Source organism: Cetorhinus maximus, unplaced genomic scaffold (genome assembly GCF_964194155.1).
Source record: "Cetorhinus maximus unplaced genomic scaffold, sCetMax3.hap1.1 HAP1_SCAFFOLD_296, whole genome shotgun sequence".
Taxonomy (NCBI): domain Eukaryota; kingdom Metazoa; phylum Chordata; class Chondrichthyes; order Lamniformes; family Cetorhinidae; genus Cetorhinus; species Cetorhinus maximus.
The window spans coordinates 201,950-225,244 of NW_027596250.1; the positions used below are offsets into that span (position 1 = coordinate 201,950).

The following is a 23,295-nucleotide window of genomic DNA, read 5'->3' on the forward strand; positions in this document are numbered from 1 at the left end:
TCACCTCGCCGAAATTTTTCACCTCGCACTCACCAGGACAAACACAAGAATACCAAATTTCAGACTCTCACAACAATTCATACTGCAGGAGAAGCAGGTGCTGATTGGTCGGCAAGTCGATTCTGATTGGCCCAGGTGTTGCCATGGGGAAAGCAGCGGGGAACCAGAGACTCCCCGAGCTTCCAGGTGATTCAAAAAAGGCGGGAGGCTTGAACGTGTTCCTTTTGTTTGCGGAGGACGGGTCCCTGCGTCTGAATGGTGTGCGGCTTCAAGCCAGTGTTAAAGGAAGCCACGCGCATTCATACGCAGCAACCCGTTCAGCTCAAGTAAAAGGTCCAAACCCTTGTGCCGTGTTTGAAATACCCGGGGGCTCGGGGGGGGGCCGATACTTCCCTGTTGCTTTCCTCATGGCCAATCAGAGTCGACCTGCCGACCAATTAGCACCCGTTTCCCCTGCGGTATAAATTGTTGTGAGAATCTGAAATTTGGGATTCTTGTGTTTGTCCTGGTGAGTGCGAGGCGAAAAGCTTTGACGAGGCGAGTCGCTCCTCAGCGAGCAGGATCTACGTTAAATCTCTTGCTGGAGAACACAGCCCCACGGACACCGTGAGGAGCATGTTTAACCCGCCGTTAGAAGATGTCCTTTCTTCGGTAATTACCTGCACAGGAGCTGCCATCGCTCATCAGTTGATATCCCGGGATGCAGGAGCAGACGATGGACGATCCCTCACGCCGACACAACTGCGAGCAGGGACTGTCAGCTGAGTCGATGCAAAGCGGTGAGCAGAAAAACAACAGTGAATGATGGCGATTAAATATTCTCCAGCTCTGGGCGCGGAACCCAACGCACTCTCAAGCTACAGTACTGAGGGAGCGCCGCACTGTCAGAGGGTCAGTGCTGAGGGAGCGCCTCACTGTCGGAGGGTCAGTGCTGAGGGAGCGCCTCACTGTCGGAGGGTCAGTGCTGAGGGAGCGCCTCACTGTCGGAGGGTCAGTGCTGAGGGAGCGCCGCACTGTCGGAGGGTCAGTGCTGAGGGAGCGCCGCACTGTCGGAGGGTCAGTGCTGAGGGAGCGCCTCACTGTCGGAGGGTCAGCGCTGAGGGAGCGCCGCACTGTCGGAGGGTCAGCGCTGAGGGAGCGCCGCACTGTCGGAGGGTCAGTGCTGAGGGAGCGCCGCGCTGTCGGAGGGTCAGTGCTGAGGGAGCGCCGCGCTGTCGGAGGGTCAGTGCTGAGGGAGCGCTGCACTGTCGGAGGGTCAGCGCTGAGGGAGCACCGCACTGTCAGAGGGTCGGTGCTGAGGGAGCGCCTCACTGTCGGAGGGTCGGCGCTGAGGGAGCGCCGCTCTGTTGGAGGGTCAGTGCTGAGCGAGCGCCGCACTGTCGGAGGGTCAGTACAGTCTGCCCTTTTGGATAGAAGCTAAACAGTCCCACAACTGCTATCAGAAGGGTCGGGGAGGGGGGTGCGGGTTGTGCTCTGGGGCCAACATTTATCCCTCAACCAATTTCGCTTAAAAAAAAACCGCAGACGACACGCGTTGTTATCACGTTGGCAGTTTGTGGAGTCTTGCTGTGCGCAAATCGGCTGCCGCTTCCCCTGCATTGCGGCAGCGCCCACCATTCCGTGAGAAGACTCCCCCCCTCGGCCGTGACCTCCTGGGCTGGCGAGAGGCGCTCTGGGGGTGGGGGGGGCGGGGGGAACCGGGTCTGTCTGGGTGATTTGATTGGAGGGTTTATTGAGCGGCGAGGTCACAGCGATCGCAGGCCGGTCACTCCCGGCCCTTTCTGAAGCCCGGAGCCTGGTGACGCTGAGCTTGGGTCAAGCAAGAGGGGGGGTCAAGGTGGACTCGAGACCCTGAGCTCTGGGCTCCTACGTGGGGCTAGGAGGGCAGCCACCCGACCCCCGCACCCCTTCCCCAAGCCAACAGCCTGGGTCCCGGTATCCCAACGTGCAGCGCTCCCTGTGAGCTGATCGACTGCGGAAGGCCTCGCGCTCCGGCACCGACTGGCTACGTACCTGGGCACCGGCCGCCATCCTCCTCCTCCTCCTCCACCTCCGGCGGAGACACCTGGCTCGGGCTCCCTCGACCCTCCTCCTCTCTTCGCTCGCCTGCCTCTGTCGGCATCATAGAAAGGTTCGATCACTCAGGGCAGGGACTGAGGCTTCTGGGGGTGGGTGGGGGTGGGCTCCTCTCCCCCCCCAACCCCCGCCTTCCCACCTTACACGGCAGCTCACCCTCCTAACCGAGCGGAGTCGCCCCTCCCGGGGTCGGTCACGATGAGACCGTGCAGGTGATGGCTACCCAGCTCGAATAGCACCATCGCTATCAGCAACATCTTTCCAACACCCCCCAACCACCTGTGATGTCCAAACTCCTCCAATTTGAGATGGCCACAACAGAGGAGGTGGCCATTCAGCCCGCGGGGACCATGCTGGCTCGTTGACAGAGTTACCTCATTAATCCAGCACTACCCCCCACCTCTCCCCTGAACCTTTGTCCTCACTGGGAGCTTACCCAATCCCCTGTAAAAGACCCCACAGAATCTGCTCCTGGGCGACACATGCCAGGCGATGACCATCACCAACAAGAGAGAATCCAACCATCTCCCCCTTGACATTCAATGGCATTACCATCACTGAATCCCCCCACTATCAACATCCTGGGGGTTACCATTGACCAGAAACTGAACTGGACCCAGCCAGATAAACACTGTGGCTACAAGAGCAGGTCAGAGGCTGGGAATCCTGCGGAGAGTAACTCACCTCCTGACTCCCCCAAAGCCTGTCCACCATCGACAAGGCACAAGTCAGGAGTGTGATGGGATACTCCCCACTTGCCTGGATGAGTGCGGCTCCCACAACACTCGAGAAGCTCGACACCGTCCAGGACAAAGCAGCCCCGCTTGATCGGCACCCCATCCACAAACATTCACTCCCTCCACCCCCGACGCACAGGGGCAGCAGTGTGTGTACCATCTACAAGATGCACTGCAGCAACTCGCCAAGGCTCCTTCGACAGCGCCGCCCAAACCCACCACCTCTACCACCTAGAAGGACAAGGGCAGCAGACACATGGGGAACACCATCACCTGCAAGTTCCCCTCCGAGCCCCACACACACCATCCCGACTTGGAAATATATCGGCCGTTCCTTCACTGTCGCTGGGTCACAATCCTGGAACTCCCTCCCTAACAGCGCCGTGGGTGTACCTACACCACACGGGGAGGTGTCAGCTGTGGCTCAGTCCATAGCACCCTCGCCTTTGAATCAGAGGGTTGTGGGTTCATGTCCCACTCCCGGAAACCAAGAACTGCGAATGTACTCGAAAGAGTTACATGCGATCTGTTGATAACTCGAAAGAGTTACACGACACGGGGACTGCAGCAGCTCGAGAAGGCAGCTCACCCCCCACCTTCTCAAGGGGGTAATTAGGGATGGGCAATGAATGCTGGGCCCCGGCCACATCCTGTGAACGAATGAAACAGGACGTCGCCCACTGTCTGAAAGATAAAAACGTTCTGCTCCTCTCTGACTACAGACTGGTCCACGTCTCTTCGCCAGTCAGACCTCAGCACCTTCACCGCTTCCCTCTCCCCAGGCTTCAATCTGAAGCTGGGGCCAGGGATGGTGATGCTGGACTGTGGTCATCCAGTGGGGGGAGGGGGGTCCGAGCCTCGTCCTGGGGCTAGTCCCATCTCGCCCCGTGTCCCCTCCTCCCGGTCACTCCTGAGGTCCGGGCAGGGTACCTTCCAACACCGCAACCTCCCCCCCCAACCACCCAATCCATCCCTCCCCCCACCCCCCCACCACCCACCGTCCCGGCCGCGGACTCACCGGTCAAGGGCGCCTCCTGCGGGCGCCTGGGCTCACGACGATGGCCGGGCTGGTGCAGGTGGTTGTCCGTCTCCCCGCAGCAGGCGGTGAACAGCTGCCCGCAGCCGAGACCGAGGGCCGGGATGCGCCCACAGGCCAGCCCCTGGCTCCTCGCCTGGTGCCCCAGAGTGCAGCACTTGCAGCAGCGCTGGAATTCAAACAGATAAACAAAAAGACAGGGCGCTTTAACAGCACAGGAAGGTGGACCGCTGCCTCCTGCTGGCCGCCACGGAGGGGGTGGTGGGGGGGTGGTGGGTGGTAACGTCTCTGGGTTTTCGTCTGGAGACGAGGAGGAGAAACCCCTTCGCTTCCGAGGGCTGGGAATCTTCGGGAACCCCTCACGGCCCCGGAGGGAGGGAGCTCGTCGAGTGCGTTCGGAGGCGGAGGTCAAGGGACTTCCAGACGCTGAGGGGGGTCGAGGGACGGAGGGGGGGTGGGGAGTGGGAAGGCGGGGTAAGTGGAGTCGGGGTGGAAGGTCGGCCGTGGTCGTATTGAATGGGGGAGCAGGTTCGAGGGGCCGAATGTGTGTGCGTGTATGTTTTATTATGTGTGTCATAGAGCCATAGAGGTCTACAGCACAGAAAAAGGCCCTTCGGCCCATCGAGTCTGCGCCGGTCAAACATGCACCTAACTACTCTAATCCAATTTTCCAGGACCAGGCCCATAGCCTTGTATGCCATGGCATGGTGTGTGTGTGTGCGCGTGCGTGCGCGGGTGTGTTTTACTGTGTGTGTATGTTTTACTCTGTGTGTGCGCATGTTTTACTGTGTGTCCGTGCATGAGTGTTTTACTGTGTGTGTGTGTGTTTTACTGTGTGTGCATGTGTGTTTTCTGTGTGCATGCGTGTCTGTTTTTGTTTTGCTGTGTGTGTGTGTTTCCATGTTTGTGTGTGTGTGTGTGTGTGTGTGTGCATGTTTTACTGTAGGTGTGTGTAAGTGTGTGTGTTTACTGTATGTGTGCGTGTGTGTTTTACTGGGCGTGTGTGTGCATATTTTACTATGTGTCTGTGTGCGTGCATGCACACGTGCGTGTTTTACTGTATTTGTGTGTGGGTGTGTTTTGCCGTGTGTGTGTTTTACTGTGTTTTTCTCTGTATGTGCGTGTGTGCACATGTGTTTTAGTTTGTGTGTGTGCGCGTGTTTTACTGTGTGTGTGTGTTTTACACTGTATGTGTGCACGCATGTGTTTTACTGTGTGTGTGTGTGTTTTACTGTATGTGCGCGCACGCATGTTTTCCTGTTTGTGTGCATGTGTGTTTTACTGTGTGTGTGTTTTACTGTGTGCACGCACATGTGTTTTACTGTGTGTCTGCGTGTGTGTGTGTCTGTGTGTGTGCGCTTCACTGTGTGTGCGCGCACACATGCAGGTTTTACTGTGTGTGTGTGTGCGCACTTCACTGCGTGTGTGTGTTTTGCCGTGTGTGTATGTGTTTTACTCTGTGTGCATGTGTTTTACTGTGTGTGTGCGTGTTTTACATTATGTGTGTACGCATGTGTTTTACTGTGCGTGCACCTGTGCGTTTCACTGTGTGTGTGTGTGTGTGTGTGTGTGCACGTGTGTGTGTTTTACTCCGTGTGTGTTTTGCCGTGTGTGTATGTGTTTTACTCTGTACGTGTGTGTTTTAGTTTGTGTGCGAGTGCATTTTACTGTGTGTGTGCATGTGTACGTGTGCATGCATATGTTTTACTGTGTGCGTGTTCCTATTCGTTCCTATTTGTTTTCCCTTCAGACCCGATTATTTCAATGAACTCTCACCTTTGCCCTCTCCGGTGAATGTAAATGGACCCAGGCCAGTTCTGGAAGAAGAGAGGAACAGTGGGTGGTGGGAACTCCCTCTGGTTGGACAGGTTGGTTGGGGACAAATATCACAACAGACAAACTGGGTCATTTATCACATTGCTGTTTGTGGGAGCTTGCTGTGGGCAAATTGAGCCTGCTCATTTCCTCCAGCGATCACACATCAGAGGTTCTTCATTGGCTGTGAGGAACTTCGGGACATCCTGAGGTGGGGAAACCTGCACTTCAGAGAAACCCGGAGCTCATTTCGAGATCGGGATGCTGCTGAAGGCTGTGTAAGGCTAACGTTACCGACTGCGTGGTTACGATCACCGCGTCCTGCAGCAACAGCTATCATCAGAAAGTGGCAGTGTGTTTCACCTTCCCTCACCTTAAACACGTCCGATCCACAGGCGTCGTTGGCCTCCGGTGAGCAGGAGCTGCCACGAGTCGCAGCCACCACACCTTCCTGACATTTCAGCTCCTCTAGCGTGGAGAGACAGCACTGCTTCTGTAGCTCCCTGCGGAACAAGATCAGAGATATATCCCACCGTGCGGGACACACACACACAGAGTAAAACACACACACAGAGTAAAACACACACACACACACACACACACACAGAGTAAAACATACACACATACACACACACAGTAAAACACACACACACACACACACACACACACAGAGTAAAACATACACACAGAGTAAAACACACAGTAAAATACACACACACAATTACACACAGTAAAATACACACACACAGTAAAATACACACACACACACACTCAAGTAAAACACACAGACAGAGTCACACACACAGTAAAACACAGAGAAACAGACACACACACACTCGCACATACACAGAGTAAAACACACACACAGACGCAGTAAAACACAGACAGACACACAATAAAACACATGCACACACAGTATAACACACAGATACACACAGTAAAACAAAAACACGCACACAGACACACAGTAAAACACACACACATTGTAAGACACACACACACAGTAAACACAGTAAAATACCAGCACACATAAGTAAAACACAGACAGACACAGTAAAACACAGGCGCACACACACACAGTAAAACACATGCATATACACACAGTAAAACACATGCACACACATATACACACAGTAGAACACACAAAGTAAAACAGACACACACTAAAACACACACACACTAAAACACACACACTAAAACACACACACTAAAACACACACACTAAAACACACACACTAAAACACTCACACTAAAACACACACACTAAAACACACACACACTAAAACACACACACACTAAAACACACACACACACTAAAACACACTCACACACTAAAACACACTCTCAAAAACACACACACACTAAAACACACACACTAAAACACACTCACACTAAAACACACACACTAAAACACACACTCACACTAAAACACTCACACTAAAACACACACTCACACTAAAACACACACTAAAACACACACACACACTAAAACACTCACACTAAAACACACATACTAAAACACACACACTAAAACACACACTCACACTAAAACACACACACACTAAAACACACTCACTAAAACACACACACTAAAACACACACTCACACTAAAACACACACACACACTAAAACACACACACACACTAAAACACACACACACTAAAACACACACACACTAAAACACAAAAACACACACAACCACACCACAATTTGCATTGTGCTATTAATGTAATTAACACATGCCAATGTGCTTCATGACATCATTGTGAAGCAAAATTAGACTCTAAGCCACATAAGGAGGTACAGTCGAGTATATCCTTTCTCCAAAACCCTTGGGGCCGGTCGCGTTTCAGATTTCAGGTAATTTCTGATTTCGGATACCATATATCAATTTCCATGACAGTATAGTAAGCCTAGGCTAGCTGTAGTCTGAAGTAAATGAAATGGCTAGAGACGTAAGGTGTATCACAATAATAACTGCAGGGTACTGTAATAAGTTTCTTTTATGACATCGCAAGATAAACAGTGCAGACAAACGTCTAGACTTCCCAAGCTAAAGGTCGATGAGGTTCAAAAACAAGTGCAGTTTTTGGATGTGTTCGATTTTTGGATAGAGGATACTCGACATATAATTAGGGGCAGGTGACCCAAAGCTCGGTCATAGAGGAGAGAGAGAGAGAGGGGGGCTGGAGGAGGTGACAGAGATAGGGAGGGTTGTAGGGGCTGGAGGAGGTGACAGAGATAGGGAGGGTTGTAGGGGCTGGAGGAGGTGACAGAGATAGGGAGAGTTGTAGGGGCTGGAGGAGGTTACAGAGATAGGGAGGGTTGTAGGGACTGGAGGAGGTTACAGAGATAGGGAGGGGTGTAGGGGCTGGAGGAGGTTACAGAGATAGGGAGGGGTGTAGGGGCTGGAGGAGGTTAGAGATAGGGAGGGTTGTAGGGGCTGGAGGAGGTTACAGAGATAGGGAGCGGTGTAGGGACTGGAGGAGGTTACATGGATAGGGAGGGGTGTAGGGACTGGAGGAGGTTACAGAGATAGGGAGGGTTGTAGGGTCTGGAGGAAGTTACAGAGATAGGGAGGGTTATAGGGGCTGGAGGAGGTTACAGAGATAGGGAGGGTTGTAGGGGCTGGAGGAGGTGACAGAGATAGGGAGGGTTGTAGGGGCTGGAGGAGGTGACAGAGATAGGGAGAGTTGTAGGGGCTGGAGGAGGTTACAGAGATAGGGAGGGTTGTAGGGACTGGAGGAGGTTACAGAGATAGGGAGGGGTGTAGGGGCTGGAGGAGGTTACAGAGATAGGGAGGGGTGTAGGGGCTGGAGGAGGTTAGAGATAGGGAGGGTTGTAGGGGCTGGAGGAGGTTACAGAGATAGGGAGCGGTGTAGGGACTGGAGGAGGTTACATGGATAGGGAGGGGTGTAGGGACTGGAGGAAGTTACAGAGATAGGGAGGGTTGTAGGGTCTGGAGGAAGTTACAGAGATAGGGAGGGTTATAGGGGCTGGAGGAGGTTACAGAGATAGGGAGGGTTGTATGGGCTGGAGGAGGTTACAGAGATAGGGAGGGTTGTAGGGGCTGGAGGAGGTTACAGAGATAGGGAGGGTTGTAGGGGCTGGAGGAGGTTACAGAGATAGGAGGCAGTGTAGATCATTGAGTAAAGGGGGTAACGAATGTGAATAGTCTGGTTCCACCTCAGCCCGTTACCGGGGAGAGGGGTGGAGTCGGACGCTTGGGATCGGAGTTTGGAGCCGAGACCGGAAACCACGGCTTCAGTCTTCCCAATATTTAATGGGAGGGAATTTCTGCTACTCCAGGACTGGATGTTGGATCAGTGGTCTGACAATTTAGAGAGTGGAGGAGTGCAGAGAGGTGGAGGGGAGGTCGAGCTGGATGACATCAGTGTACGTGTGTAAACTAACACTGTGCTCTCGGACGATGTCGTCAAGGGGCAGCTTGTAGATGAGGAATAGGAAAGGGGGGGTGGGGATCAGGGATAGATCCTCGGGGGGGGACACACCAGAGGTCACGGTGCGGGAGCGGGAAGAGAAGGTGATTGGCCGGTTGTGATTAGACAGATGGGAATGGAAGCGGGTGAGCGCAGCCCCACCCAGCGAACCGACAGCAGGAGAGGCGTGGGAGGGGGGTGATCGACCGTGTCAAAGGCGGCAGATGGTCCGAGGGAAAGTTTACCCTTGTCACGTTCACAGGGGACGTGGTCTGTGACCTTGCTAAGAGCCGATTGGATACTGACAGACACCTGATTGGAGGGATTCACGGTTCCAGGACACGGATTCGGGAGGTGAGAACATGTTCAAGGCCGAGGGAGAGGAAAGGGAGGGTTGGAGATGGGAGGGGAGTTTACAAGGACAAAGGGGGTCAAGGGTGTTTTTATTGAGGAAAGGGGAGATAACGGCAAATTTGAGGGAGAGAGGACACACAGCGAATCACACTGACACACAAACTCACACTCGGACACACAGTGAATCACACTGACACACAAACTCACACTCGGACACACAGTGAATCACACTGACACACAAACTCACACTCGGACACACAGTGAATCACACTGACACACAAACTCACACTCGGACACAGTGAATCACACTGACACACAAACTCACACTCGGACACACAGTGAATCACACTGACACACAAACTCACACTCGGACACACAGTGAATCACACTGACACACAAACTCACACTCGGACACACAGTGAATCACACTGACACACAAACTCACACTCGGACACACAGTGAATCACACTGACACACAAACTCACACTCGGACACACAGTGAATCACACTGACACACAAACTCTCACTCATTCTCACATACACCCGGAAAAGTGTCAGGTAATGCACTTGGGGAGGGCTAACAAGGCAAGGGATTACACTATGGTAAGACCCTGGAAAGTACTGAAGATCAGAGAGACCTTGGCGTGCATATCCACAGATCCCTAAAGTAGCGGGACAGGTAGATAAGGTGGGTAAGAAGGCATATGGGATACTTGCCTTTATTAGCCGAGGCATAGAATAGGAGAGTCAGGAGGTTATGCTGGAACTGTACAAAACGCTGGTTAGGCTACAACTGGAGTACTGTGTGCAGTCCTGGTCACCGCATTATAGGAAGGATGTGATGGCACTGGAGAGGGTGCAGAGGAGATTTACCAGGATGCTGCCTGGGCTGGAGGGTTTGAGCTATGAGGAAAGATTGGATAGGCTGGTGTTGTTTCCCTTGGAGCAGCGAAGGTTGAGAGGGGACCTGATAGAGGTGTATAAGATTATGAGGGGCATGGATAGAGAGGCGCTTTTTTCCATTAGTAGATGGGTCAATAACCAGGGGACGTAGATTTAAGGTAAGAGGTGGAAGGGTAAGAGGGGAGTTGAGGAGAAATTTTTTCACCCAGGGGGTGGTGGGAGTCTGGAACTCACTGTCTCAGAGGGTGGTGGAGTCAGAAACTCTCGTAACGTTTAAGAAGTATTTAGATATTCACTTGCATTGCCATAGCCTCCAGGGCTATGGGCCAAGCGCTGGACAATGGGATTGGTGTGGTCAGATCCTTGTTGCCCAGCACAGTCACAATGGGCCGAATGGCCTCCTGTGCTGTAAAGGTCTATGAGTCTACATTCTCACATACACACACGAGCACGCGTGTGCACACACACACCCACTGATGCGCTGTGACACTAACTACTGACAGTGATCACTCAGTTGTGTAAAGCCAGCCTCTAACTCCATCACCAAAGGCTTTCTGGGGTGAACAGAAGGTAAACAGACCTGCAGAGCTCCGAGTCCTCGCCGTGCATTGGATCCCTCAGGCATTTACCGTCCTCTGAGGCCCAGAGACGCCCGGTGGTGCAGCAGGAAGCGAGAGATTCGTCAGACGCGGCTGCAGGAGACAAACCCCAAGCAGAGGTCAGACCGGGAGAAATCGAAACATCAGACCAAGTACGGGGAGGCCATCGTGAAGGGGCAGGGAGTGAGCACTCAATAGAGTGTGAGCGGTCAGTAGAGAGTGAGCGGTCAACAGAGAGTGAGCGGTCAATAGAGAGAGGGCAGAGTGTGAGTGGTCAATAAAGAATGAGCAGAGAGTGAGTGGTCAACAGTGAGCAGCCAATAGAGAGTGAGCGGTCAATAATGAGAGGGCAGAGAGTGAGCGGTCAATAGAGAGCGAGCGGTCAATAGAGAGTGAGCGGTCAATAGAGAGTGAGCGGTCACTAGAGAGCGAGCGGTCAATAGAGAGTGAGCAGAGAGTGAGTGGTCAATAGTGAGAGGGCAGAGAGTGCACGCTCAATAGAAAGTGAGCAGAGAGTGAGCGGTCAATAGTGAGTGAGCGGCAAATAGAGAGTGAGCGGTCAATATAGAGAGGGCAGAGAGTGAGTGGTCAATAGGGAGTGAGCAAAGAGTGAGTGGTCAATAGTGAGAGGGCAGAGAGTGAGCGGCAAATAGAAAGTGAGCAGAGAGTGAGTGGCAAATAGAGAGTGAGCGGCCAATAGTGAGAGGGCAGAGAGTGAGCGGCAAATAGAGAGTGAGTGGCCAATAGGGAGTGAGCAGAGAGTGAGCGGCCAATAGGGAGTGAGCAGAGAGTGAGCGGCCAATAGGGAGTGAGCAGAGAGTGAGCGGTCAATAGAGAGAGGGCAGAGAGTGAGTGGCCAATAGGGAGTGAGCAGAGAGTGAGTGGCCAATAGGGAGTGAGCAGAGAGTGAGTGGCCAATAGGGAGTGAGCAGAGAGTGAGTGGCCAATAGGGAGTGAGCAGAGAGTGAGTGGCCAATAGGGAGTGAGCAGAGAGTGAGTGGCCAATAGAGAGTGAGCAGAGAGTGAATGGCCAATAGGGAGTGAGCAGAGAGTGAGTGGCCAATAGGGAGTGAGCGGCCAATAGTGAGAGGGCAGAGAGTGAGCGGCAAATAGAGAGTGAGTGGCCAATAGGGAGTGAGCAGAGAGTGAGTGGCCAATAGGGAGTGAGCAGAGAGTGAGTGGCCAATAGAGAGTGAGCGGCCAATAGAGCATGAGCAGAGAGAGAGCAGTCAATAGAGAGTGAGCGGTCAATAGAGAGTGAGCGGACAATAGAGAGTGAGCGGTCAATAGAGAGTGAGCGGTCAATAGAGAGTGAGCGGCCAATAGAGAGTGAGCGGACAATAGAGAGTGAGCGGCCAATAGAGAGTGAGCGGCCAATAGAGAGTGAGCGGTCAATAGAGAGTGAGCGGTCAATAGAGAGTGAGCGGACAATAGAGAGTGAGCGGTCAATAGAGAGTGAGCGGTCAATAGAGAGTGAGCGGACAATAGAGAGTGAGCGGTCAATAGAGAGTGAGCGGTCAATAGAGAGTGAGCGGCCAATAGAGAGTGAGTGGTCAATAGAGAGTAAGTGGTCAATAGAGAGTGAGCGGTCAATAGAGGGTGAGCATCGATAGAGAGTGAGTGGTCAATAGAGAGTGAGTGGTCAATAGAGAGTGAGCATCAATAGAGAGTGAGTGGTCAATAGAGAGTGAGTGGTCAATAGAGAGTGAGCATCAATAGAGAGTGAGCGGTCAATAGAGAGTGAGCGGTCAATAGAGAGTGAGCGGTCAATAGGGAGTGAGTGGTCAATAGAGAGTGTGCGGTCAATAGAGAGTGTGCGGACAATAGAGAGTGAGCATCAATAGAGGGTGAGTGGTCAATAGAGAGTGAGTGGTCAATAGAGAGTGTGCGGTCAATAGAGAGTGTGCGGACAATAGAGAGTGAGCATCAATAGAGAGTGAGCGGTCAATAGAGAGTGAGCATCGATAGAGAGTGAGCGGTCAATAGAGAGTGAGCGGTCAATAGAGAGTGTGCGGACAATAGAGAGTGAGCATCAATAGAGAGTGAGCGGTCAATGAGTGAACAGAGAGTGAGGTCAATAAAGAGTGAACAGAGAGCGAGCAGTCAATAGAAAGAGGGCAGAGAGTGAGTGGTCAATAGAGAGTGAGCGGCCAATAGAGAGTGAGCGGTCAATAGGGAGTGAGCAGAGAGTGAGCGGCCAATAGGGAGTGAGCAGAGAGTGAGTGCCCAATAGGGAATGAGCAGAGAGTGAGCGGCCAGTAGAGAGTGAGCATCAATAGGGGAGGCAATGGTCTAGTGGTTTGGTCGCCAGGGTAATGCTCTGGAGACCCCGGTTCAAATCCCACCACAGCACTCAGTGGAGTTGAATACAATAAAAATCTGGAATTAAAAGTCTACTGATGACCATGAAACCATTGCTGAATGTTGTAAACTAATGCCCTCCAGGGAAGGAAATCTGGTGGGGATACACCCATCCAGGCAAGTGGGGAGTGTCCCATCACACTCCTGACTTGTGCCTTGTAGATGGTGGATAGGCTTTGGGGAGTCAGGGGGTGAGTTACTTTTCGCAGGATTCCCAGCCTCTGACCTGCTCTTGTAGCCACAGTATTTATACGGCTGGGTCCAGTTCAGTTTCTGGTCAATGGTAACCCCCAGGATGTTGATAGTGGGGGATTCAGTGATGGTAATGCCATTGAACGTCAAGGGGTTAGATTCTCTCTTGTCGGAGGTGGTCATTGCCTGGTACTTGTGTGGTGTGAATGTTACTTGCCACTGGTCAGCCCAAGCCTGGATATTGTCCAGGTCTTGCTGCATTTGGTTGGACATGGACTGCTTCAGTATCTGAGGAGTCGCGAATGGTGCTGAACATTGTACAATCATCAGCGAACATCCCCACTTCTGACCTTACGATGGAAGGAAGGTCACTGATGAAGCAGCTGAAGATGGTTGGGTCCAGGACACTATCCTGAGGAACTCCTGCAGTGATGTCCTGGAGCTGAGATGACTGACCTCCAACAACTACAGCCACCTTCCCTTGTGCTGGGTATGACTCCAACCAGCGGAGAGTTTACCCATCAGCCCCCAAAGTGACATTCTCATTAAATTATGTGAGGTCCCTTTAAATTTTCTTGTCCTCACACTGCCCTCTGAAATGGCTATTAATTGGCTTCATTGGCTTTTTGCCCCCATTGGCTCATTAGATTCGGTTTCCACCGGTACTCAGAAGAGTATAAATAGAGGGGGGGGGGGCCATTAACAGCTCCGGGCAACAGGCATGTTGGGGGTTTTGGGGAGGAGGGGGTAGGGTGGTGAAGGGCAATGGGTCATCAGGGCCTTGACCGTCTGCCCCTCTCTCCCGGGGCTACGTCTGTGGCCAGATGTCCCTGGAGAGGGAACACACATGCCCGAACTGGCATGCTTGGCATCTTCCGTGACTGGGGTGGGCACCTCGGGAGGGTGGGGGGGGCGCTGGAGTGCCTCACTGCCCCCAACTGGACATTTTAATTTAATTCGGCAAGGTCCCTTTTCGAGCTTTCCTTCAGTTACCCCTGCCCCTTGAGGGCTATCGCTGGGCCGGGCTGTCTTTTTGGTTTTCAATTGGTTCATTTCTTCCGCCCCAAGAGAGTGTCAATTATTATTCCCTTTAAACTCTGTCGCGGGGTGTGGGCGTCGCCAGCGTTTGTCGCCCATTCCTAATTGCCCCTTGAACTGAATGGCTCCTTAGGCCATTCATGAAGGGGCAGTTAAGAGCCAATCACATGGCTGAGAGTCACGTGTAAGGCCAGACCGGGTAAGGAGGGCAGATTTCCTTCCCTAAAAGGGGCATTAGCGCACCAGATGGGTTTTTTTTTTCACAACGACAGTCGATGACGGTTTCACCCGTGACTGAAACTGGCTTCCAAATTCCAGATTTTATCCGTTGAATTTAAATTCCACTAGCCACCCGGAGGGGGGTGAGATTCGAACCCGGGTTCCCCCCCCCCCCCCGCCCACTCAGAGCGTGAGTCTTGGGGGGGTGTGGGAAGTGGGGTCTGGATTACCAGTCGGGTGACATCACCGCGACGCCACCGTCTCGCCGGCGCTAGCGGGCGTCAATATACGTTCTGGGCAGCAGGCGGTCGATGGGGTCTGTCTGCCCCTCTCCCGGGACCACATTTGCAGCCGGGTGGCCTTGGAGAGGGAGCACGCGGTGCGCCCACTGGTACACTCGGGGCATCCCACGGCCGGTGGGCACCACAGGGGCCGGGGTGCTTCCATCAGCCACCAGGGGTGACATTTCAAACCGATTTATGGGGTATCCCCTCGAAATTTTCTTTTGTTCTCGTGCCCCTATGAAGGGGCTTTCAGTTTGTTCACTGTCAGTTAGTTTGTTATTGAGAAGAGAGTATAAATAGGGGATAGCTGGGACACTGGGCGGGAGAGGAGATTGAACAAAGCCAATAAACTCTCTCCGTAAAGAAAAGCTCTTGGCTTGGACGTCACCAACCAGCCTGGATTCTATTAACGCCCTTCCCTGCGCCCCCCACCACCCCGCCCAGGTTCCCATCACCTCTAACCCCCTCCCAGCCTCTGCTTCACCCCACTAGCCTCTCCTCCCTCCTGCTAACCTCCCCTTCCCTCCTGGCCCGAACCCGCGCCCCCTCCTCTCACCTCTCTTGCCGTCGGCCGAAGGCGCCCTCTCCTCCGGTGGGGTGTCCTTCTGGTCGGAGAGGACCCCGGGACTTGGGCCCTCAGGGTGAACCCCCTCCTCCTCGCCGCAGCCGGCGTCGGCCGTGCACCTCAGGGAGCCCGAGCTCAGGCAGTGGCAGACGGTGCAGGGCTCCACCCGGAAGGAGTGCCCGGCCGGGTACTGCTGCCCGCTGCTGACGCAGCCCAGCCTGGCGCACTGGGGGCACCCGTCGGGGGGCTGGTAGGTCTTGATGCAGTTCCTGGGCAGGTCGGGGCAGGGGATGAAGCTGCAAAGGATCTTCCCGCCCCCTTCCGGGCACTTGCACTCGGTGCTGCCGCCGTCCACGTAGTAGGAGGCTCCCGCCGGGATTTTGCCAGCCCGGTACCCAGCCCGCAGGCAGTCGTAGTACGTGTACCCCTGGCACACGCAACCCAGCTGCAGGCAGGCGGCGCAGCATGCCCCAGTCTCCAGCGTCTCCTCGATGCAGTTGTCCAACTCCGGGCACTCCGCCCCCGTGCAGTCCCGCTGGCCCAGGACGCCGGCCGGCAGCAGAGCGAGGCACAGCAAGATCCCGCCGCCAACGGTCAGCGAGCCATGGGCAGCCATGGCGTGGGAAGCTGTGGGAGAGAGAATTGAACGGGGGTTAGACACAGAGTAAAGCTCCCTCGACACCGTCCCCCATCAAACACTCCCCAGGACAGGTACAGCACGGGGTTAGATATAGAGTAAAGCTCCCTCTACACCGTCCCTATCAAACACTCCCAGGACAGGTACAGCACGGGGATAGATAGAGAGTAAAGCTCCCTCTACACCGTCCCTATCAAACACTCCCAGGACAGGTACAGCACGGGGTTAGATACAGAGTAAAGCTCCCTCTGTATCCTCCCGATTTTCCCTGTCTTTATTGAGTAGAAATCAGTAGCAGAATCAGAAGTTCCCCCTTAATCCCAGAAGTGACTTGGGGATAAATTCAGTCTGTAAAAAGGGACTATATAGTAAAAAGGTAGCTGCAGTTCATTGTTAGTTAATGGAGCAGGTGTTCATCTGTAGGTCCAAACGAAACAGAGAATAGCCATTGTAGACAGCTCAAATCAAAGCTCACTTGAATACTGTAAGCCATAAAACAGCTTGCAAAGGGTTAAACTACAAAGCCAGCGGGTGCCAAGAGGATGCTTCTCCTTACTGCCCGTTCCTTGCCTCGGAGACCAGTTAGCGCTGGGTATTGGTGTGATTGCACCCTTAGGGGGAGAATCACCCCTGAAACCGAGCCAAACTCCAGCACAGGATTAAAAGGGAGAGGGGGCCGAGGGTTCAGTTAACTTACAACTGACCCAGTGGAGGGGTAATCAGAGAGACAGACCCGCGTCCCATCACCGTGTGGGGGAATCACAGACCCGCGTCCTGTCACCGTGTGGGGGAATCACAGACACAGACCCGCGTCCCGTCACCGTGTGGGGGAATCACAGACCCGCGTCCCGTCACCGTGTGGGGGAATCACAGACACAGACCTGCGTCCCGTCACCGTGTGGGGGAATCACAGACCCGCGTCCCATCACCGTGTGGGGGAATCACAGACCCGCGTCCCGTCACCGTGTGGGGGAATCACAGACTCGCGTCCCGTCACCGTGTGGGGGAATCACAGACACAGACCCGCGTCCCGTCACCGTGTGGGGGAATCACAGACACAGACCCGCGTCCCGTCACCGTGTGGGGGAATCACAGACCCGCGTCCCGTCACCGTGTGGGGGAATCACAGACACAGACCCGCGTCCCGTCACCGTGTGGGGGAATCACAGACCCGCGTCCCGTCACCGTGTGGGGGAATCACAGACACAGACCCGCGTCCCGTCACCGTGTGGGGGGAATCACAGACCCGCGTCCCGTCACCGTGTGTGACAGAGTCCCCTCAGAGCTGCGTTCCTGTCACTCTCAGGAGGTGTGAGTGATTGACTCTGCTCTCTGTCAGGCTGCCTTGTCTCTGAAAGGATTCACTGAGTTCCCAACAGGCTCGGTTAATAAATAATTAGGTGAAAGCAGCCCCGATTGATCAGTGTGTTGCAATCGTGTTATCGAGCTTGAAGGAAGAGAGGTTTCACAGCACACAAACCAGCCACAGGCTGCCCCATTCAGTCCCCTGTCACTTTACTGGCTGAATGTCTGTACAGCAGTGACCGAGCTCACTCTCATTCTATCTGCCTGTCGCTTGATATAATAATGGCGTTTTGCAGTAAAATAACATTCAATTGCCATTGACTGGTCTACAGCACGGAGTTACCTGCAATGTTAAAGCAAGGAAAAGGCTATTCGGCCCATCACCTACCCCGCCCCCGCACTTCACCTCACCCCCATTCCCATATCCATCTATTCCTGTCACCATCATGTGTTTATCCAGCTTCCTCCCTTTATATGAATCAACACGATTCACCTCAATCAATCTCTCAGCACTGACCCTCCGACAGTGCGGCGCTCCCTCAGCACTGACCCTCCGACAGTGCGGCGCTCCCTCAGCACTGACCCTCCGACAGTGCGGCGCTCCCTCAGCGCTGACCCTCCAACAGTGCGGCGCTCCCTCAGCACTGACCCTCCGACAGTGCGGCGCTCCCTCAGCACTGACCCTCCAACAGTGCAGCGCTCCCTCAGCACTGACCCTCCGACAGTGCAGCGCTCCCTCAGCACTGACCCTCTGACAGTGCAGCGCTCTCTCAGCACTTACCCTCCGACAGTGCGGCGCTCCCTCAGCACTGACCCTCCGACAGTGCAGCGCTCTCTCAGCACTTACCCTCCGACAGTGCGGTGCTCCCTCAGCACTGACCCTCTGACAGTGCGGCACTCCCTCAGTACTGACCCTCCGACAGTGCTGCGCTCCCTCAGCACTGACCCTCCGACAGTGCGGCGCTCCCTCAGCACTGACCCTCCGACAGTGCGGCGCTCCCTCAGCGCTGACCCTCCAACAGTGCGGCGCTCCCTCAGCACTGACCCTCCGACAGTGCGGCGCTCCCTCAGCACTGACCCTCCGACAGTGCAGCGCTCTCTCAGCACTTACCCTCCGACAGTGCGGCGCTCCCTCAGCACTGACCCTCCAACAGTGCAGCGCTCCCTCAGCACTGACCCTCCGACAGTGCAGCGCTCCCTCAGCACTGACCCTCTGACAGTGCAGCGCTCTCTCAGCACTTACCCTCCGACAGTGCGGCGCTCCCTCAGCACTGACCCTCCGACAGTGCAGCGCTCTCTCAGCACTTACCCTCCGACAGTGCGGTGCTCCCTCAGCACTGACCCTCTGACAGTGCGGCACTCCCTCAGTACTGACCCTCCGACAGTGCTGCGCTCCCTCAGCACTGACCCTCCGACAGTGCTGCGCTCCCTCAGCACTGACCCTCCAACAGCGCGGCGCTCCCTCAGCACTGACCCTCCGACAGCGCGGCGCTCCCTCAGCACTGACCCTCCGACAGCGCGGCGCTCCCTCAGCACTGACCCTCCGACAGCGCGGCGCTCCCTCAGCACTGACCCTCCGACAGCGCGGCGCTCCCTCAGCACTGACCCTCCGACAGCGCGGCGCTCCCTCAGCACTGACCCTCCGACAGCGCGGCGCTCCCTCAGCACTGACCCTCCGACAGCGCGGCGCTCCCTCAGCACTGACCCTCCGACAGCGCGGCGCTTCCTCAGTACTGCCTCTGAATCAGGAGGCTCAGGTCTCCAAGGAGGGGATGGAAACCCCCAACTTAAGAGACGAGAGGGAGACCCACCGAGCCCCTGGCTGACCCCCCGAGGGAACTGAGCCGAAGGCAAAAAGCAGGAAGATCCCAGGTTCTGCGAATTTGCCACAACAGAGGCTCCACTTGTGGCCTGGCCATCCCTGGAGGTTGACATTTCTGCTCCCAGGTCTTGTTGTCTAAACATTATCGTCACAGTGTGGAGAGGGACCAACATGTGAGGACCTGTGACGGCCACCACAGCCGAACTGCCCACCCTCTCTCGCCCCCACAACGCCCACCCCCGCTACTTCTCTTGCACCCTCCCGGGAACGTGCACTCGGTCGAAGCCTCCCCTGGATTCTCGCTGACGTCTGAGTGAGCCAAGGGCCGTGCTGCCAGACCAGGCGCCAGCGCAATGCAACTGGTCGCCATTGACCAGAAACTGAACTAGGACCAGCCATATAAATACTGTGCCTACAAGAGCAGCTCAGAGGCTGGGAATCCTGCGGAGAGTAACTCACCTCCTGACTCCCCCAAAGCCTGTCCACCATCGACAAGGCACAAGTCAGGAGTGTGATGGAATACTCCCCACTTGCCTGGATGAGTGCGTCTCCCACAACACTCAAGAAGCTCGACACCATCCAGGACAAAGCAGCCCCGCTTGATGGGCACCCTACCCACAAATATTCACTCCCTCCACCACCGACGCACAGGGGCAGCAGTGTGTGTACCATCTACAAGATGCACTGCAGCAACTCGCCAAGGCTCCTTCGACAGCGCCGCCCAAACCCACCACTTCTACCACCTAGAAGGACGAGGGCAGCAGACACATGGGGAACACCACCACCTGCAAGTTCCCCTCCGAGCCCCACACACACCATCCTGCCCTTGTCCTTCTAGGTGGTAGAGGTGGTGGGTTTGGGCGGCGCTGTCGAAGGAGCCTTGGCGAGTTGCTGCAGTGCATCTTGTAGATGGTACACACACTGCTGCCCCTGTGCGTCGGTGGTGGAGGGAGTGAATGTTTGTGGATGGGGTGCCGATCAAGCGGGGGCTGCTTTGCCCTGGACGGTGTCGAGCTTCTTGAGTGTTGTGGGAGCCGCTCTCATCCAGGCAAGTGGGGGGTATCCCATCACACTCCTGACTCGTGCCTTGTCGATGGTGGACAGGCTTTGGGGGGAGTCAGATTCTCAGATCACCCCAGTCCCACCTGCTTTGTAGGGTAGGGGGGTGGGGGTGGTAGGGTGTGTGTTTACCGACTGGGGAAATCTCTAGAAAGATTGTACGCACTTCTCGATCGTTCTAAAGCCAGCACGTGAAAAACCCAGGGCCTTTTAGCAGAACCGCACATCTGTGGTGGGTCCACGTTCACAGTCGGGCGGGGGTAGGTGGGTGGGGGGGGGGTGAACGGGTAAAGAGCGACGGCCTCCACAGTCGAATAGCTGGGCGCAGGAAGCTGAAGGAAACCTACTCCAGGGACAGGCGAAAAGTATGTATTTTCCCAGAAGTTAACACATTACACTCTCTTCGAGAGGCGGAGAGCTGGACAGACTTCATCACCCGTTTGGAGAATTGCCTGTGAGCTAACATTCCAGTCCCTCGTGCACACATGGAAAGTGAGGCATGTGGGGGACTCAGAACAACAGTGACAGAAGGTACATGTCCCATCACCGTGTGGGGGAATCACAGACATAGCGCTATCAGAGGGTCAGCGCTGAGAGCGCCGCGCTGTGGGAGGGTCGGCGCTGAGGGAGCGCCCGCACTGTCAGAGGGTCAGCGCTGAGGGAGCGCCTGCACTGTCGGAGGGTCGGCGCTGAGGGAGCGCCCGCACTGTCGGAGGGTCGGCGCTGAGGGAGCGCCCGCACTGTCGGAGGGTCGGCGCTGAGGGAGCGCCGCACTGTCGGAGGGTCGGCGCTGAGGGAGCGCCCGCACTGTCGGAGGGTCGGCGCTGAGGGAGCGCCCGCACTGTCGGAGGGTCGGCGCTGAGGGAGCGCCGCACTGTCGGAGGGTCGGCGCTGAGGGAGCGCCGCACTGTCAGAGGGTCAGCGCCGAGGGAGCGCCGCACTGTCAGAGGGTCAGCGCCGAGGGAGCGCCGCACTGTCGGAGGGTCGGCGCTGAGGGAGCGCCCGCACTGTCGGAGGGTCGGCGCTGAGGGAGCGCCGCACTGTCGGAGGGTCGGCGCTGAGGGAGCGCCCGCACTGTCAGAGGGTCAGCGCTGAGGGAGCGCCGCACTGTCAGAGGGTCAGCGCCGAGGGAGCGCCGCACTGTCGGAGGGTCGGCGCCGAGGGAGCGCCGCACTGTCAGAGGGTCAGCGCCGAGGGAGCGCCGCACTGTCGGAGGGTCGGCGCTGAGGGAGCGCCCGCACTGTCGGAGGGTCGGCGCTGAGGGAGCGCCCGCACTGTCGGAGGGTCGGCGCTGAGGGAGCGCCGCACTGTCGGAGGGTCGGCGCTGAGGGAGCGCCCGCACTGTCGGAGGGTCGGCGCTGAGGGAGCGCCGCACTGTCAGAGGGTCAGCGCTGAGGGAGCGCCGCACTGTCAGAGGGTCAGCGCCGAGGGAGCGCCGCACTGTCGGAGGGTCGGCGCTGAGGGAGCGCCGCACTGTCAGAGGGTCAGCGCTGAGGGAGCGCCGCACTGTCGGAGGGTCAGCGCCGAGGGAGCGCCGCACTGTCGGAGGGTCGGCGCTGAGGGAGCGCCGCACTGTCAGAGGGTCAGCGCTGAGGGAGCGCCGCACTGTCGGAGGGTCAGCGCTGAGGGAGCGCCGCACTGTCGGAGGGTCAGTGCTGAGGGAGCGCCGCACTGTCGGAAGGTCAGTGCTGAGGGAGCGCCGCACTGTCAGAGGGTCAGCGCTGAGGGAGCGCCGCACTGTCGGAGGGTCAGTGCTGAGGGAGCGCCGCACTGTCGGAGGGTCAGTGCTGAGGGAGCGCCGCACTGTCGGAAGGTCAGTGCTGAGGGAGCGCCGCACTGTCGGAGGGTCAGTGCTGAGGGAGCGCCGCACTGTCGGAGGGTCAGTGCTGAGGGAGCGCCGCACTGTCGGAGGGTCAGTGCTGAGGGAGCGCCGCACTGTCGGAGGGTCAGTGCTGAGGGAGCGCCGCACTGTCGGAGGGTCAGTGCTGAGGGAGCGCCGCACTGTCGGAGGGTCAGTGCTGAGGGAGCGCCGCACTGTCGGAGGGTCAGTGCTGAGGGAGCGCCGCACTGTCGGAGGGTCAGTACTGGGGGAGCGCCGCACTGTCGGAGGGTCAGCGCTGAGGGAGCGCCGCACTGACGGAGGGTCAGCGCTGAGGGAGCGCCGCACTGTCGGAGGGTCAGTGCTGAGGGAGCGCCGCACTGTCGGAGGGTCAGTGCTGAGGGAGCGCCGCACTGTCGGAGGGTCAGTGCTGAGGGAGCGCCGCACTGTCGGAGGGTCAGTGCTGAGGGAGCGCCGCACTGTCGGAGGGTCAGTGCTGAGGGAGCGCCGCACTGTCGGAAGGTCAGTGCTGAGGGAGCGCCGCACTGTCGGAGGGTCAGTGCTGAGGGAGCGCCGCACTGTCGGAGGGTCAGTGCTGAGGGAGCGCCGCACTGTCGGAGGGTCAGTGCTGAGGGAGCGCCGCACTGTCGGAGGGTCAGTGCTGAGGGAGCGCCGCACTGTCGGAGGGTCAGTGCTGAGGGAGCGCCGCACTGTCGGAGGGTCAGTGCTGAGGGAGCGCCGCACTGTCGGAGGGTCAGTGCTGAGGGAGCGCCGCACTGTCGGAGGGTCAGTACTGGGGGAGCGCCGCACTGTCGGAGGGTCAGTGCTGAGGGAGCGCCGCACTGTCGGAGGGTCAGTGCTGAGGGAGCGCCGCACTGTCGGAGGGTCAGTGCTGGGGGAGCGCCGCACTGTCGGAGGGTCAGTGCTGAGGGAGCCCCGCACTGTCGGAGGGTCAGTGCTGAGGGAGCGCCGCACTGTCGGAGGGTCAGTGCTGAGGGAGCGCCGCACTGTCGGAGGGTCAGTGCTGAGGGATC

At 56.5% G+C, this 23,295-nt stretch overlaps 1 protein-coding gene across 1 annotated transcript in view; it reads right to left on the bottom strand.

Annotated features, from left to right (window-relative positions):
- Positions 1 to 630: 630 nt before the first annotated feature.
- LOC144673125 (fibulin-2-like) overlaps positions 631 to 23,295 on the bottom strand; it is a 33,502-nt gene continuing 10,837 nt past the window's right edge. The window contains exons 2-7 of the mRNA XM_078535110.1: positions 15,611 to 16,246; positions 10,942 to 11,053; positions 6,038 to 6,167; positions 3,832 to 4,018; positions 2,014 to 2,112; positions 631 to 761 (exon numbers count right to left, since the gene is read on the bottom strand). Coding sequence (XP_078391236.1) covers positions 631 to 761; positions 2,014 to 2,112; positions 3,832 to 4,018; positions 6,038 to 6,167; positions 10,942 to 11,053; positions 15,611 to 16,235 — 1,284 coding nt within the window. The 5' untranslated portion in view covers positions 16,236 to 16,246. The remainder of the gene's footprint in view (positions 762 to 2,013; positions 2,113 to 3,831; positions 4,019 to 6,037; positions 6,168 to 10,941; positions 11,054 to 15,610; positions 16,247 to 23,295) is intronic.